The sequence below is a fragment of the Notamacropus eugenii genome, chromosome 3 (assembly GCF_028372415.1).
Source record: "Notamacropus eugenii isolate mMacEug1 chromosome 3, mMacEug1.pri_v2, whole genome shotgun sequence".
NCBI classification, from domain to species: Eukaryota; Metazoa; Chordata; class Mammalia; order Diprotodontia; family Macropodidae; genus Notamacropus; species Notamacropus eugenii.
Window position 1 is genome coordinate 360,484,444 of NC_092874.1, and position 15,915 is coordinate 360,500,358.

Below are 15,915 nucleotides of genomic sequence, written 5' to 3' on the forward strand. Positions count from 1 at the left end.
TATTGCTGGAGTTGCAAACCGATCCAACCATTGTGGAGAGCAATTTGGAACTACACAGAAAGGGCTATAAAACTGTGTATTTATTCCCTTTGATTCATCAATACCACTGCTAGATCTCTATCCCAAAGATTTCCAAAAAAATGGAAAAGAACCTCTTTGTACAAAAATATTTAAACCAGTTCTTTTTATGGTGTCTAAGAATTGAAAATTGAAGAGATGCCCATCCGTTAGGAAATGGTTGAACCAATTATGGTATGTGATTATAACTGAATATTATTGTGCTAGAAGAAATGACAAGCAGGAAGATTTCAGGAAAACACACTGAGTGGTGTAAGCAGAACCGAGAGAACCTTGCACACAGAAACAGCAATATTGTACATTAAGAATTATGAATGACTTGGTTATTCTACCATGTCAATGAGCCATGACAATCCCAAAGGACTCGTGATGAAAACGGCCATCCACATCCAGAGAAAGACTGCAGACTGAAGCACGCTACTTTTCACTTTCTTTCTAGTCTCCTTGTACAAAACGACTAATATGGAAATATTTTACATGATTACATATATATCACCTATATCAAATTACTTACTGTGTCAGAGAAGGAGGGAGGACGGGACAGAATTTAGAACTGAAAACTTTAAAAAAAGTTTAAAAATTATTTTTCCATGTAATTGGAGAAAAAAAACCAAATATTTTATTTTTAAAAAATTGATACTTAGAACCCATTATCAAAAATGAATTTATCTTGTTTTCAGGACCATTTTGCACTCTTAAAAATTAAAAAGGACCCCCCCAAATAGCTTTTGTTTATGTGGGTTTTATAGATATTTACTGAATTAGAAAATAAAACATCTTCGTGTTACTATGAAAATCATTTTGACCTCGAAGATCCCTTTCCTGAAAGGGTCTTTGGGGACCACATTTTTAGACCAATGGTAGAGAGTAAGTGGTGAGTATACTATGGACCTCTCAACATACAGCAGCAAGAGTTTCAGATTGTTGCCCAGTACTCTGAGAGGTTAAATGGCCTGCCTGAGGTCACAAAGCTAATGTGTCAGAGAGCAGAACCCAGGTCCTCCTGACTGTAAGACTCAAACTCTATCTACTATGTTTCAATGCCTCTATCTTACAGGGAGGGCCTGTTATTATTATAATTCATTATTACTAGTTATAATGAATAAAAATAATAATCTATTAAAATCTCTGTAAAGTATGACACGAATAAGCATAGACAATTCAGATTTTAGGTTTAAAGGAAATCAGACAAGAATATATTTTAGGGAACAGTATTTTGTGGTAGCTATTACACACACACACACACACACACACACACACACACACACACCTGCCCCCCCCCCCACAAAATACACATTATATACATATAGGTATATATGTATGTATATATGTTTTTAGTAAAATATAATTATAGATTGTAGTAATGGCCAGTAGAACTAGATGGGGGGGTGTAGGTACCAATAGACTTCATAGGGATGAGATTTTGTTTTCTAATAAGTGTAATTAAGTGTAATATATATCGAAACTACAACAGGTATTAATATTATCAATATTTAAACAAAGTTGGGCTTCAAAGATGAAAATTTCTTTGTGAAAATCTCTAAGAGTATGCTCGTCTATTTGTGACAACTCACATTTGAAATACTACACAACAATGCATGTTTGTGTCACCCCTTTATTTCATAACCAGAAACAATACAGTTCCATAGGGTAAATCATCAATAAATAATGGTTGTTTAATCATTAAACATAAAACCCCACCTCTCTTTGGCATCTGACAGTATTCTATTTCTTGTCAAACTAATGACTGTATAGATATATAGTTTATCCTGGAGATTATTTCTTTAATGCAGTAAGTTTAAAAAGGTGCAATTTACTTGAAAATGTACAAAAGCTGAAAATATTTCCAGCAAAACTGATCAAATCAGCAGGATGTAGGCAAACTATTCCAAGGCTCTTTACTGTAGCTTACTACAGTGGAGGTATAATAAAAATGAGTGAAAAACATTCCTAGTGTTTTATAGCACATGCTCGACTTCAGAGCTTGCTAGGTCAGCCTGGTTAAAGAACAGCTCCACCTGCACCAGGAATGGCCGAGTCACCAATTAAAAGATGTCCCTATTTCATAAACATGGCTCCTAACCCTGAAATCATTCACCAGCTTTACAAAATAAAATGTTAAATGCTGCCAGAAATGCCACTTCAGGGATAAATTGCACCTTTAAGAGACTGCCCCACCCACCCACCAAAAAACAAAAATGGAAAAAAGAAATAGGAACTTTTACAGAAAGGTTAAGTTACATACATTTTGAAAAATATTCAAGCCCAGTTTGAATAGTACTCATTATTAATGTTTGGACATTATGTCTTCAGCCACTAATTGAACCAGTGCATTTGACATAAATTGTTAGCTAATCCTGGATTAACCCATTAAGACTGCAGAAGCATTTTATGCCTTCAAACTAATCTTAGAAGCTAGGTTTTCAACAAAAATGTTCTGTGCTATGCACAGCTAAAACTGAAATGATTTAATGCCATGCTGAAAGATATCACTTCAATATTAATTTAAATATTCAGTAAGAGAAATCATAACTTCATTTCTAAAAGTTTCACTCATTGAAGATTCAGATGCAGTCGGTATTATAACTATAATCCACAATCAGAAACAAAAATAAAAAACTAAACCAAATCCTGTACCTCATGATGTTTCAGGTGAATTTCAATTCAGAATTTAGAAGAAAAAAGAACTATTCAACTTATGAAACCTCATACCGTAAACTTCTTGGAGAAGTCTACTCTCATAAATGGTAAAAATAAATATTTTGTATCTCAAATCTAATTTTATTAAGATATACTTTAAAGAAATATTTTACAACAGTAGGGAAGATCAATAAATTTCCAAGAGGAAATTTTTAAAAATTGTTCAATAACATTATGGAAGCAAGTGAACAAAGATTTCCTTGTCCATCTGAAATGTTATTTTTTCCAGTGCAAAATCAGTTATAAAACATTTAAACTGAATTTTTAAAAATAAAAAGTGGTTCGATACAGCAATATTCAGGTTCTCAATTTCAAAAACATATCATTACCATACATATATATCTATATATCATAGTAAAATACAGAAAGAAATTAAGAAGCAATCAAGGACTTATCTGATGTAAATTTCCAGTATGTCATACCAAGTTAGCAACACCTAGGCAGATCCCATCTCCAAGCTGCATGTCAAATCATCATAAAGACTTTATATTTATCTACTGAAGTCTGTTTTGGCTACCTAAATAGTTATCCAAAGTAATGCCTACCAATTAAAGTCACTCTTATTTTCCTGGAGATCATTTGCTCTAGAATAACTTTCCCCCCAAATACCTGCAATTTGGCTTCCATATTCAAAATTTTATTCAAATCGTCTGGTTGTTCCAAGAACACTTAGCTGATTCACCTCCTATGATGCTGGAGATTCATTTCTACAATACAAGAATGGATTTTTGCAGCCAAGTGAAACCAACCCAGAACTGGCTTAGCCTCCCCTAAGAGAATCTCATGTGTTGTTCCTAGCAAACATCCGGTCCCCTCGGAGCGTCAGATGTTGAAGTTGGTACTGTAGGACTTCAGTGTCAGCAGGTTCCTTGATGTTCATTTTATCTAGATTGAGGTAGTCCAGTGATTTTGAATGGGCCCTTTTACCTTTGAGAAGACAGAGAGGTAAAGGGCCATGGAGAGCCTTGTAAGGTTCATAAGGTAAAGCCTTAGTGCACTTATCTCCTGAGCTGGGCATTCGTCTTCGCCTCCTTCCATTAACAGCAGGGATTTCATATGGCTGGTAGTACCTACTGCGGGTTTTGTATAAACGAGAGGAACGTGCAAGTCCTGTTTCGAGCTGTTTGGAACGCAAGGTAGGCACGGATTCCCCCTTATTTTCTTCACCTCCTGAGCACTTTTGGGCTAACTTTAAGAGCTCCTCGCCAGTTGTGAAGCCAACCAAGTAGTTAGAATCCATATGAAGGATCTGATAACCTGACACGGTCCGTCTCATTGGTGAGCAGGGAGTGCTAGAGCACCGAGGCTTTTCTGTTTCAGCTTTTCCTGGGGAACTCACCTCTGACACAGGTAAAGGAAGGGTAGACAGGGTAGTTCTGGAGTCTCCATTAATGTCTACTTCCATTTTAAGTACCAGCCTGTACACCCCTATAAATAAAACAGACACAGATTAGAAAAATAGAGCATATGAAATTTTGAGCTAAGCTGGATCATTTTGGGAGGCTTAGGAGCCCTGAAATAATACTCGACTGAAACACAGTCAATACTCCTGGCAGATTTCATCCTTCATTCCATAAAACATCTCAGAGCAGCTATAAAGTTACTACTACATTTCTGCCTTCAAGAACTTAGCACTCAAGTGAAAATTAGGTCTGAAGTGCTTCCAAAATATTTAGTTCAGAAGTACAACAAAGAAGGGATTCTGATTCACAGAAAGTAGAGTACTTAGTGCAACATTCAATATCCAGCAAATTACTTATAATAATAGCTAACATTTATAGAAAACTATGCATTAGACTCTATGCTAAATGCTTTAAAATTATTATCCCATCTGATCCATGGTAAGCAGGTGCTATTATCATTCTCATTTTACAGATGAGAGTACTGAGGCAAACATGGGTGAAATGATTTGTCCAGGATCATACAGCTTGTAAGTGTCTGGGGCTGAATCTGAACTCAGATCGTCCTCACTCCAGGTCTAACTGCCCCAAATTAAAATGTAACCAAGCAAAATTTCAGAAAGGTATCAAACTGCATTCCTTGAAAACATAAAATTTTAGATTCTCATGGACCTGAAATTTTTTTTCAAAAAATATTTTATGCCTGCCTTAATATCACAGTTATTTCTGGAGGTAAAAACCTCACCATCCTTTCAAATTTAATCCTTTCGTTTAAACAAAAGAAAGCAGTCAAGCATAAACAGAATTACCACATCTGACCATGTATACAACATTCTGCCCAAAAGTGTCCCTCTTATCTCTGTCATAAGGAGAAAGCAATGTGGTTTCACTGTGTTCTCCTGAACCATCGCTGGTTTTTCAATTACTTAGAATTCAGTTTTCTTTTTTATGCATCTGTTTAAAATACAGATCCAGCTATTGACATCAACCATCATTTCCAGTTAATTATTTAGTTGGCAGGAATATCCCATCCATGTCCAAAAAGGATCTGAGGCAAATAATTTCTAATTGTGCTTATAAGGAGTAAAATAATTAATTACCATCTCTTTAAATTTTCAAATTTAGTTCTACAACACTTAACCCTTTCCCAAACCACAGACACACATAAATCTATAAAGATTCTTTTTCTATATCCTCAATGAATTATGCAAATAAAACCAAGGTTTTTGTTTTTTTTACTTTTACGTTTTAATATTATGTTAAAAGTATCGACTGTGCACCTATCTGCAAGGAACAGATAAACACTACACATAACAAAAGTGTTCCTGAAAAGGTGAAGTTCATGTAGAAGATGGTGCCTGAACTACATCAAAGTGGAAATAAAAAGGGAAGATATTTCAGGATGTAAAATGCACAGAAATCAGAAACAAAGTATCTTGTGTGAAAGACAGAAAAAATGCTTGGTTCAGAGTGAGCTGGAGGGGCAGTAATGTCCAACATGTCTGGTTGGGGCCAGGTTGTATAGACCTCTAAAAGATAAACAGAATTTATATTTTATCCTAGAGGCGTTGGCGGAGCAGGGAAACCACAGGGGCGGATCTGAGGAAAATCTCTTAAGCAGCAGTGTGTAGAATGGACCGAAACAATGAGATCCTTGAGGCAGGGTGACCAATGGGGCGACTGTTCCAATAATCTACATAAGAGATGATGAAGGTCCAAACCAAAGGGGTAGCCTTGTGAGTGGCGAAGAAAAGGTCAGATGTGAGAAGTGGAGAGAAATATAAAGAAAAGAAAAATGAAGCAAATATAAAAATGGCAAGATTTGTCCACTTGACTGAATACATAGGGCTGAGGGAAAGGAGCTCAAGCTAGTGCTGGGATTACAAATTGGAGACTCGAGAGAGACTCCGGCACCTTCAACAGAACTAGGGAAGCTTTGAAGACAGGAAAGTGAGAAGAAAGGAAGGGAAGGTAGCAAACATAAGACAGCTTTTCCAAGGAGTTTGCCTGAGAAAGGGCAGAAAAGGCTAGGATGATGGTTTAAGGGGATTGCAGGGTCAAGAGAAGGTCTTTTGAGGAGGAGGAGACTTGAACTTGTTTGAAGGAAGTAGGGAAGGAACCAGTAGAGAGGGAGAAGTTAACTGAAAAGGGAAAACATGATTGAAGATGAAATCTGGTAAAGATGAGAGGGAATATGGATCAAATTACTGCAGAAGGATGAGCATTAGCAAGGAGAAGGGCTACTTCTCTGTCAAAGACTGAGGGGAGGAGGGAAGAGTGGGAGCTGATATAAAGGTGAGTCAAAGAAAATGAAAAAAAAAATTCAAATCCAATTCCCTTAAAGATAATGAATGGCTGTCAACGGTGCCCTTTCTAACACTACGTCACCTAATTCTATTTTTTTCACATACCAAACCAAATCCTATGGTAACATTAAATGACATAATTTCATTATCTATTTATGACCACTCCTCAGATGCAATTAAAGGCTAACATTTACAGCTCTAAGTTTCTCTGCTTCTCAGCATTTATCTATCCTTCCAGGATTCAGAGGCTCCTGGATTTAGGGCTAAAAACCCCTTATTAGAGAGCTCTAAGCCTAACTAGATGATCTGCTATTTACCTCTGTTAAATCACTTCACCTCTATGGGCCTCAGTTCCCTCATTTGTAAAATGAGGGTGTCTTCCAAATATATTCCTCCAGCCATTATACCAAACCGCAGTAATTTGTGACACAGAAACTTGATTTGAGGGAAGTGTTAAACAAATTATGGTACACAAATAAACATATATATCAAAAGAAATATGATAGATTCAGAGAAACCTAAGGGTGTTTGTGTGAAATTTGCAGAACCAGGAGAACAATTTACACAATGATCACAAAAATGTAAAGGAAAACAACTCTAAAAGACTTTGGATCTCCGCTTAATGACCAGTCATGACCGTTCGATGATGAAAACTGATTTGATAAAGCACGCTTCCCACCTCTTTGCAAAGAGGTGACAGCCCTGAGGGTCACACTACATATGTCTTGATTTCTTTTTGCTTGACTGTATATATTTGCCAAAGGGTGGGTGGACTTGATGCCCACAAAAGGAGAAAGAAAAAAAAGTATCAATGAAACAGTTTCTAAAACAAATACAAGGAAGGTCAGAAGGAGACACAGTCAAGCAGGGAACTTTTGATTTATTTTTTACTACCAAGTTAAACATAAAATATTCTTTAAAAAAACAAAGAACATAAAAGAAATTTGGTCTCATATACAATCCCTTTTTCTTCCTATTTATTGAAATGTTCATACCTGATTTATGTTAATAACTTTCAAAGTAGATTAAAAAAAGAAACTGACGCTCTCGGGTATTCTGAAAATTTTTTCATAAACTTCAACTTACCAACTAATTTTTTTCTCACATATGAATGTCCAATACACTAAACTTCCATATCAATAACCCAAACTACAAAGCAGAAATAGCCAGAATTCTTTTTTGTACATTTTTTTTTACTTATAGGAGGAAAAGCCACAGATATCAGGTCAGCACAGATTGAAACCAATCTCCTACTATTTTGATATCTATAATTCAATTCAATTATACCTAGTATAGCTGAAGTTCAAGGCAAGATCTTCTACTGTCATCTGAACCAGAGATTTAAATAATGTCCTGCTCATGATACAAAATGCCATCCACATCCAGAGAAAGAACCATGGAATCGGAATGCAGAATGAAGCAGATTGTTTTCTCTTTTGTTATGTTTGGTTTGGTCTAGTTTTACTCAAGCTTTCCCCTGTTCTTTTTAATTCTTCTATGCAACATGAGTATGTGAAAATGTGTTTAATAACAATGTATGTATAGAGCCCATATAACTATTGCATGCCATCTGGGGGAAGGATGGGGAGGGAGAGAAAATTTAAGACTTATGGAAGTGACTGCTGAAAATTGACAATAAATAAATAAATTCGAAAAAAGATGTCCTGAATAGTTTTAGCATATTTTATGATATATTAAATCTCTGAAAATTTATAATTCAGGTTTGTTATACATGGTAATTCTCAGAATCTCAGTTAAGTAGAATGTACCATTCCCCCATATTCTGAATAGTCAAACTAATTTTGTGTTCCTCAGTTTTAAACTATAAATTTTGTCATAATTTTGAAGATAGTGAAAGTATTATTATCTTCATTTTATAGAGGAAGAAATGAAGGCTCAGGTGTAAAGTGACTTGTCTAAGACCACACAGTGTATGATGTGCCCTAAGCCTCAAATTCATGTCTTCTGATTCTAAATCTAGCACAGCCACTGATGGTAAACAAGACCCTGTGTCAGTATTTTCTTAAAGCAGGATTCACCTGTTTCTAATGGCATTTTAATGATATGCCACTGAATACAGCATGGATAATAAAATAATATGCTGCCATTTACTTTCAAATGTATATAAACTTGAAGATGTCTGGTTCTGCTGAACCCCACTAATTATCACCAAGTTTTAAGAACTAATACACACAAGAAAAAGTGTTTCCCTTGTCCTCACCCAGTGAATAATTTCATTGAAATGATATTTGCTAAGGTGCAAATATATTAAAAAATCATAAATTCAGATCCTCCCCACTCAGAATTTTAAGATAATTTAGACAAGGTAAGAAGTTATTTTTATCTTTGCATTTTCTATAAGAGAAAAAGGTTTTATAAACATGGTACAAAGACACAATTTGTGTTACCTGAAGTTTTGATAAGTTTATTATTTATGCTTCAAGTCACTGATAAAAATAATAAAGACATAGCACAGGCCCAACCACAGATTTCTGGGGCAGTCCACCTGAGAAACCTATGGGTTGACACTGGGTCTGATTTCCTAACCAGTTCTATTAACGTAATTTTTAAACTATCCTGATCCATTTATGGGAAAACAAAATTTTAACTATAATTTTTTGTCTCTTCGTTTAGGCAAATTCCTTAAGTTTTTACTTGACAACATTTTTGTAGCCTAAAATCTCTGCATATAACTGAACATATTTCAATTCTATTTACTTTGCATATTTTGGGTAAGTTAATTTCTGTATATAGTTTATAATTTAACAGTATTGCTTGTGTCTCAACTAAATTCCTGCCTTCTACAGGCAGTCCTTCCAGCTCGTACTTTCCCTCTGCTAAATTCTCCAATTTATCCTTTTTTTTTTTTTAAGACAATGAGGTTAAGTGACTTGCCCAAGGTTGGATATGAAAATTTTATCCTTTTCATAGCTTGTTTATACATAATTGTTTTCATGATGTCTCTTTCATTAGACTGTGAACTTTTTTGAGAGCAAGGGCTGTATGAGTATCTTTATCACTCAGCACAGTGCCTAGCATACAGCAAACATTTAATTAATGGTGACTGACAGCATGATATTTTGACTGGAAAGAAAGGACAAAAATTGCTAATAACAGGAATTTGAAAAAGAAGACAAGAAATTAATTAAAAGAAAAAAAAACACCTAGCTATCCCAAATAAGTTGAGTCATCAGGCCTGAATAAACTATATCCCAGGGTTCTCAAAATAAAAAGTTCATGAATGTGAAAGATCATGGAGAATGGGAGAGGTGACTCAGGACTAAAGAAAAAGGAACTCAGTTAAAGTAAAGGAAGGGAAATAATGACTGCTAAAAAGTAATATGATTTTATCAACAACAAATCAATCCAGACTAACCTAATTTCTCTTTTTTGATAGGTTTACTAAACAGATAGGTTAGGGGAACGCTGTAGACAATGTAAAATACTTTTCTGAAATCTTATACAAAGTATCTTATTTGATTCATGCAAATAAGATGGAAAGGTATGGGCCATGTGGTCAATTAGGTAGACTCAGAACTGGTTACACAATCAGACCCAATGTCAACCCAAAGGTTTCTCTAGTGGATTGCCCCAGAAATCTGTAGATGGCCCTGTGCTATTTATTTACTATTTTTATCAATGAACTTGGAGCATAAATAGCAAGTTTATCAAAACTTCAGGTAACACAAAGCTAGGAGGAAAAGAGAAAATCTGGATCCAAGAATACTTCAACAATCTACAACACATGTACTAACGGGAAGGTTACATCATTTTATGAATAATATAAAATAGATAAGTTGAAATTCAAAAGAGAAAAACATCAGGACAAACATTCAAAAAATCAGCCTTACAAGTACAAAATGAGAGAGGCATACCTAGACAACAGTTCCTATGAAAAAGTTCGAGGAGTTTTAGTGAACAAGTACCATGTGAGTCAGCATTGCAACATAACACACACACACACACACACACACACACACACACGCACGCACACAACAAAAACAGGTGCAATTAAGTTACATTAATAGTAGCATGTCCACAATGGGAAAGATCATTTGTCTTACTCTATCTGCCTAAGACTGAACACACATGGAGAGTTTAGTTCAACTGGGTACCATGTTTCAGAAAGAACATGGGTGTGACTCAGCAAATGCCAACTAAACTGGAGTCTAAGAGAGCTAAGACACCATGCCATTTACAGGATGAGGAATGAAGATTATTTAATGGGAGACGAGAAGCCTTACAGGGAACGTGACAGGTACCTTCAAGTATCTGAATGTGTCTGTCACATGGAGGATGCGTTAGGTTTGTCGCACTTGGCACCAGAGCAACAACGGGTAGAAAGTGCAGAAAGAGGGATTCTGCTTTAATAAAGGGAATCTTCATAACAATTAAAGCTCAAAAACAAAACAGCTTGCTAGGAAAGTTGAAGCCCCCTACTCACCCTCTTCACACCACTCCAAGAAGTCTTTAAGTTAAGGTTGAATGAATATTTTGTCAGAAATGATATATAGGCTAGTCCTGTTCAAGTATGAATGTCTAGAAAGACATTCTGTGCAGGCTCATTAGCACCAATTAGTAAATTTCTATTGCAGAACAAGAATTTGGAAGTAAAGAAGGCAAATTAGGAGACATGACTTACAGGGCATTGAATGACAGTTCTTATGTGACAGTGATTATGAGACTGATGGATTAAGATACATTACCTTCAAATTAAATCTACCTTTAATTTTTTTAATTTCCTCAAATAACTTTTTAAGAATTGGGGCATGTACATTAAATAAAAGCAAATTTTTCAAACCCATAGCAAATCTCAAGTGGAATTATTTTACCATATTATTTATGTACTTGCATATTTCAATACCCATTTTTTTAAAGTCCTAAATGGAACTAAGAATTAAAGTAAAATTTAAAAATGAGTTTTTATGTAAAGGCTACTGTGTTAGATGATATGAGACATAATAAAGTATAAAAAAGTTGCTGCTTTCAAGGAAGTAAAAATCTAGTTGAAGAAACAGATACATGAGAAATTAAAAATAGAAAACTTAAATAACAGTTCACAGCAACAATAGATGTCACAAGGCAGTATACAATTAGCAGTAAATTGAATGCTATAAACAATGAGTGTTTGGGAGTTTAGAGGAGGAAGGGGTCATTTCAGGATGATGTGGGTGTTTATAGAGGAAAGCATATGGAGTCGATTTTAAGCTGGATCTTTAAGGATGGGTAGAAGTCAGCTAGGTGCTAAGTGGGGAGAGCACTTGGGAAAAGTCAACGCAAAAGTACAGAAGCAGAAAAACACAAGGAATGTTAGTGGGTAAATCAGTCAGTTTAAGGAAAATGTAGAAGAGTAAAAGAAAATTATACCAAAAAACCAAGCAGAGACATGAACATGAAAAGTCTTTGAATGGCAGGTTAAGGAATCTAGACTTTATATCTTACTTTCATGGGGAACCACTAAAGGTTTTATGGAGAAGAAAGAGTGTTTTACAGTCTGAAAAAGATTAACCTGGTGGCAATGTGCAGTCTGGATTAGAGGAAAAGAAAATCTAAACAGGCATCAAGCTATTAGAGTCATCAAGGCATAAATCAATAAGGTACTCATGGTAGAGAACAGAAAAATATTCTACAGGATGTGGTAACTGGATGGAGACAAGAGAGAAAAAGTCAAAGATGACTCTTGTTTTGACTCAAGTACACCCAAAGACATTCAAATGGAAACACCCAGCTGGCACTGACTTGGTTGAACTCTCTCCAAAGGAGATCTGCAAAATGAAGCATGAAGTTGGAATCCTTGTGCCTGCTTTCTCTCCAATGGTTTCTCTGTGAGAAGACTTCAGACCACTGCTTTTACTCCGGTGCAGTATGGTGGGCAAGTGCCAACAGCTTTGGCTTCTGCTCAGAGTCAAGAAGCCAATCACCTCATCAGAATTCTTTTATATCTTCTGTACTGACCCTGAATTCAGCCCCAAATCAAAGAAGAGAAGAATGAAAGAGAATGCTAGGCTAGATCTTCTTTGGGAAATTCAGAACTCCTTTAATGGCTTCAAACTTCTTCTTGATAAGAAGGCTCATATTTGTAACATTAGTGCGTTTCTGGTGATGGCATGTGGGTACAAGTCAGAGAACACAACGGATTCTGAAGAATTAGAAATGAGTGCCAACTATGAGAAACCGTGCATGCTTGTAAGTGGGATATAACAATTACTAAGTAGAGAACACTAAAGAAGAACTCCATAGTAAAGGACGTTATCAAAAAATGTGTAACTGGAAGAAAAATTAGCTTGTCAAAGAATAGTAATCAATGGACAGAACTGTCTACATGTCCATTAAGAGCATCCTTCATGAGGATATCAGTAGAGAAAGGGCAGACTTTTGCAAACATTATCCTACAAGAGTCCACATCTTTTATCATCGCACAATCCAACTACAAGGTATAGAAAATACAAGATTCTACTGTACTTATTATTTAATATTTTATTTAATTTAATAATTATTATTGACTATTAAAAAACATTTCAGCAAAATGTCACCTCAGAGGTTTACTTCCCACAAAGAGTATACATTCATCATGTATATATCAGTGCCTTACTTACAAAACATCCCTCAAATCCAATGTCCTCTTTCTACTCACTGAGCCAATACCTCAGCCTAGCAGGTCCTCATCAGCGCTTGCCTGGGTTTCCTCAATGGCCTCCTAATTGTTATTTCTGCCTCAAATCTCTCAGCACTCCAATCTATCCTCTATGCTGCTGCCAAAGTGATTTTTTTCCCTTAAATGCAGAACTCACTTTGTTACTCACCCTACTCAATAAACTCATCTGATTAGCTTTTAAAGGCTTCCTAACCTAGGCGCTATCTATCTGTGGAGCTTCAGAGGGACATGACTTTCCTCCAGCACCCTGCAAGAGATCCAACCAAACTGGTCGTCACTCTGTTCCTCATACAAAGCACTCCAATAACATGCCTTTGCACTAAACATTCACCGTGACTATAATATACCCTTTTCTTACCTCCACTTCAGAGCATTCCTCTTCCCTCTCCATGAAGCTCGTGTCACCTTCTACATGAAGACTTTTCTGATCCCCCAAGTGCCCTCCGCCTTTATATTTATTGTATATACTCAGATATATCCTTGCCCTTGGGAGCATAAGAGTGATCTATGCTCTAACAGTCTGGTGATCTGGTTGTTCACAAATAACTGACTGAGGGTGGGGGAGGAAATACCTTTATCAGTAATAAATAAGTATGCTCTTTCCTATTAAGATATAATTGATTTCTTTTGTGTGATGTTTCTGGATGCTCACCATGTCAAGGGTCTTGAAATTCTTTTCTTAAAGAATGTATTCATAATGTATGGGCATAAAGCTTCTTTGTAATTTTAGTGACCCCTCTGATATGGCACCTCTTCCATATACCATCCATACCTTCAGCTTGAGTTGCCCAGGTAACAACTACTCCAGGTTCAAAGTACTTTATGGGTCCACATTTCTAAAACTACAGCTCACAAGTTCCCAATGGCAAGTTTACATTTACCCCAGTCATCCAGGAGATCTAATTAACTCAAAGCAAAGGCATGTAAACAAACGGCATTATAAAAACAGTGAAGACAAAGCATTTTCTCCAGAAGCCCTAGGTATAATCTCCCTCAATTACATGTAAAAATAAATAATATTCTTATTTAGCAATAATAAAATCAAGGAGAAAATACCAGAAAGGGAAATTTCATTTAAAATAACATGCATGGGAGTCAATCTACCAACAGAACATAAAACTCATACAAATACAATTTTAAGACATCATTTAAAGAAATAATGACTTTAATTCTAGGAATAGTCACTGACCATGATTGGGAGTTACAGTAGTATGAGAAAAATGACAACCCATCCTCCACGCTGCTGCCAAAGTGATTTTTTCTTAACTGCAGAACTGACTTTGTAACTCACCCTACTCAATAAACTTATCTGATTAGCTTTTAAAGCCTTCCTAACCAAGACGCTATCTATCTGTGGAGCTTCAGAGGGACATGACTTCCCTCCGGCACCCTGCATGAGATCCAACCAAACTGGTCTTCACTCTGTTCCTCATACATAGCACTATCTAAATTAATTTACACAGTGAGTGCTGCACATGTGTGTTATTGTACTTTTGATTGGGGGTCACTTTTTCTTTCACTGAGGAGTAAAGTAGGCTACCAAAGGGAAACTTTGTAGAGTCCGACAAAATAATAGCAAAATTTATTAGAATGAACGAAAGGTCTACAATAGCAAGAAAAATGATGGAAAAAAGTAGGAATGAAGGGGGATGAACTAGACCTCCAATTACATTATAAAGTACCCACCATCAAAACTATTAGGTATTGATTAGAAAAGAGAAAAGTCGATCCACAGAACAGAATAAGGAGGAATCATAAGTAATAAAATGGAATAATCCAGTGTTCAACAAATCTAATAACTTAGAATAATTCCTTACTTGAATAAGAACTGCTAGAAAAACCAGAGAGCAGCTTATCAGAAATTATTTTAGACCAGTATTTTATATCATATACCACAATAAGCTCAAAATGGATAAGCCAACTGAATATGAAAGGTCACACCACGAAACCAGCAGAGGAGAACCCGACGGAAGTCCCTTTCACAGCTGCAGTTAAGGGGAAAATTCTTAACCGAAAGAGACACAGTGAAAATCAGAAAAGATAAAATATATCATTTTAATTATATGAAATTTAAAAGTTCTTATAGCTAAGATAAAAAGGCAATGCAACTAATTGGGAGAAAAATATCTTTGTATCAAGTATCTCTGGGATCCAGTATATAGATGAAATTGACACAAATATATAAGATCAAAAGTTATCCTGTATTTCATAAATTGTCAAAGAACAAGTTCTCAAAATAAATTACAAAGTATTAACCATCAAATGAAAGACTGCTTCCAATCACTAGTAATAAAAGGAATTCAAACCAAAACAGTTCAGGCCAAACATACAGAAAATTAGCAAAGATGACAATGTACATGTTGCACACACTTCAGAAAGACAACCTCAATAATGTGATACTGGCGAGGCTATGAATTACCCCAGCTATTTTGGAAAGTAATTGGAATAATGCTAAGAAAATAGCAAAAAAAAGTCCATGCCCTTAAACACAAAGATCCCACTGCTAGGCACCAACCCCAAAGTGGTCAAAGACAGGAAAAAAAGGTCTTCAGTATACTAATGTATTGAACGTGGAGAAGAATTGGGAATAAGCTGGATGCCCATCAGTTAGGGAATGACTAGACAAATGGCAGCACGCAACTGTAAAGTCACCTTACTGTTGTGTGAGAAATGAAGCATATGAATGATTTAGAGAAACAAGGGAAGATTTAAATGAATTGATGTGGAGTGAAATAAGTAAGACCAAGAAAACAATACACATAGACACCAACACTGT

At 35.7% G+C, this 15,915-nt stretch overlaps 1 protein-coding gene across 4 annotated transcripts in view; it reads right to left on the reverse strand.

The window, feature by feature from the left end:
- Positions 1 to 1,679: 1,679 nt before the first annotated feature.
- The window catches only part of MACIR (macrophage immunometabolism regulator), a 40,806-nt gene continuing 26,570 nt past the window's right edge, over positions 1,680 to 15,915 (reverse strand). For all 4 annotated transcript variants that reach the window (XM_072597288.1, XM_072597289.1, XM_072597290.1 and 1 more), the window contains one exon: positions 1,680 to 4,206. In XM_072597288.1, coding sequence (XP_072453389.1) covers positions 3,560 to 4,183 — 624 coding nt within the window. In that variant the 5' untranslated portion in view covers positions 4,184 to 4,206 and the 3' untranslated portion in view covers positions 1,680 to 3,559. The remainder of the gene's footprint in view (positions 4,207 to 15,915) is intronic.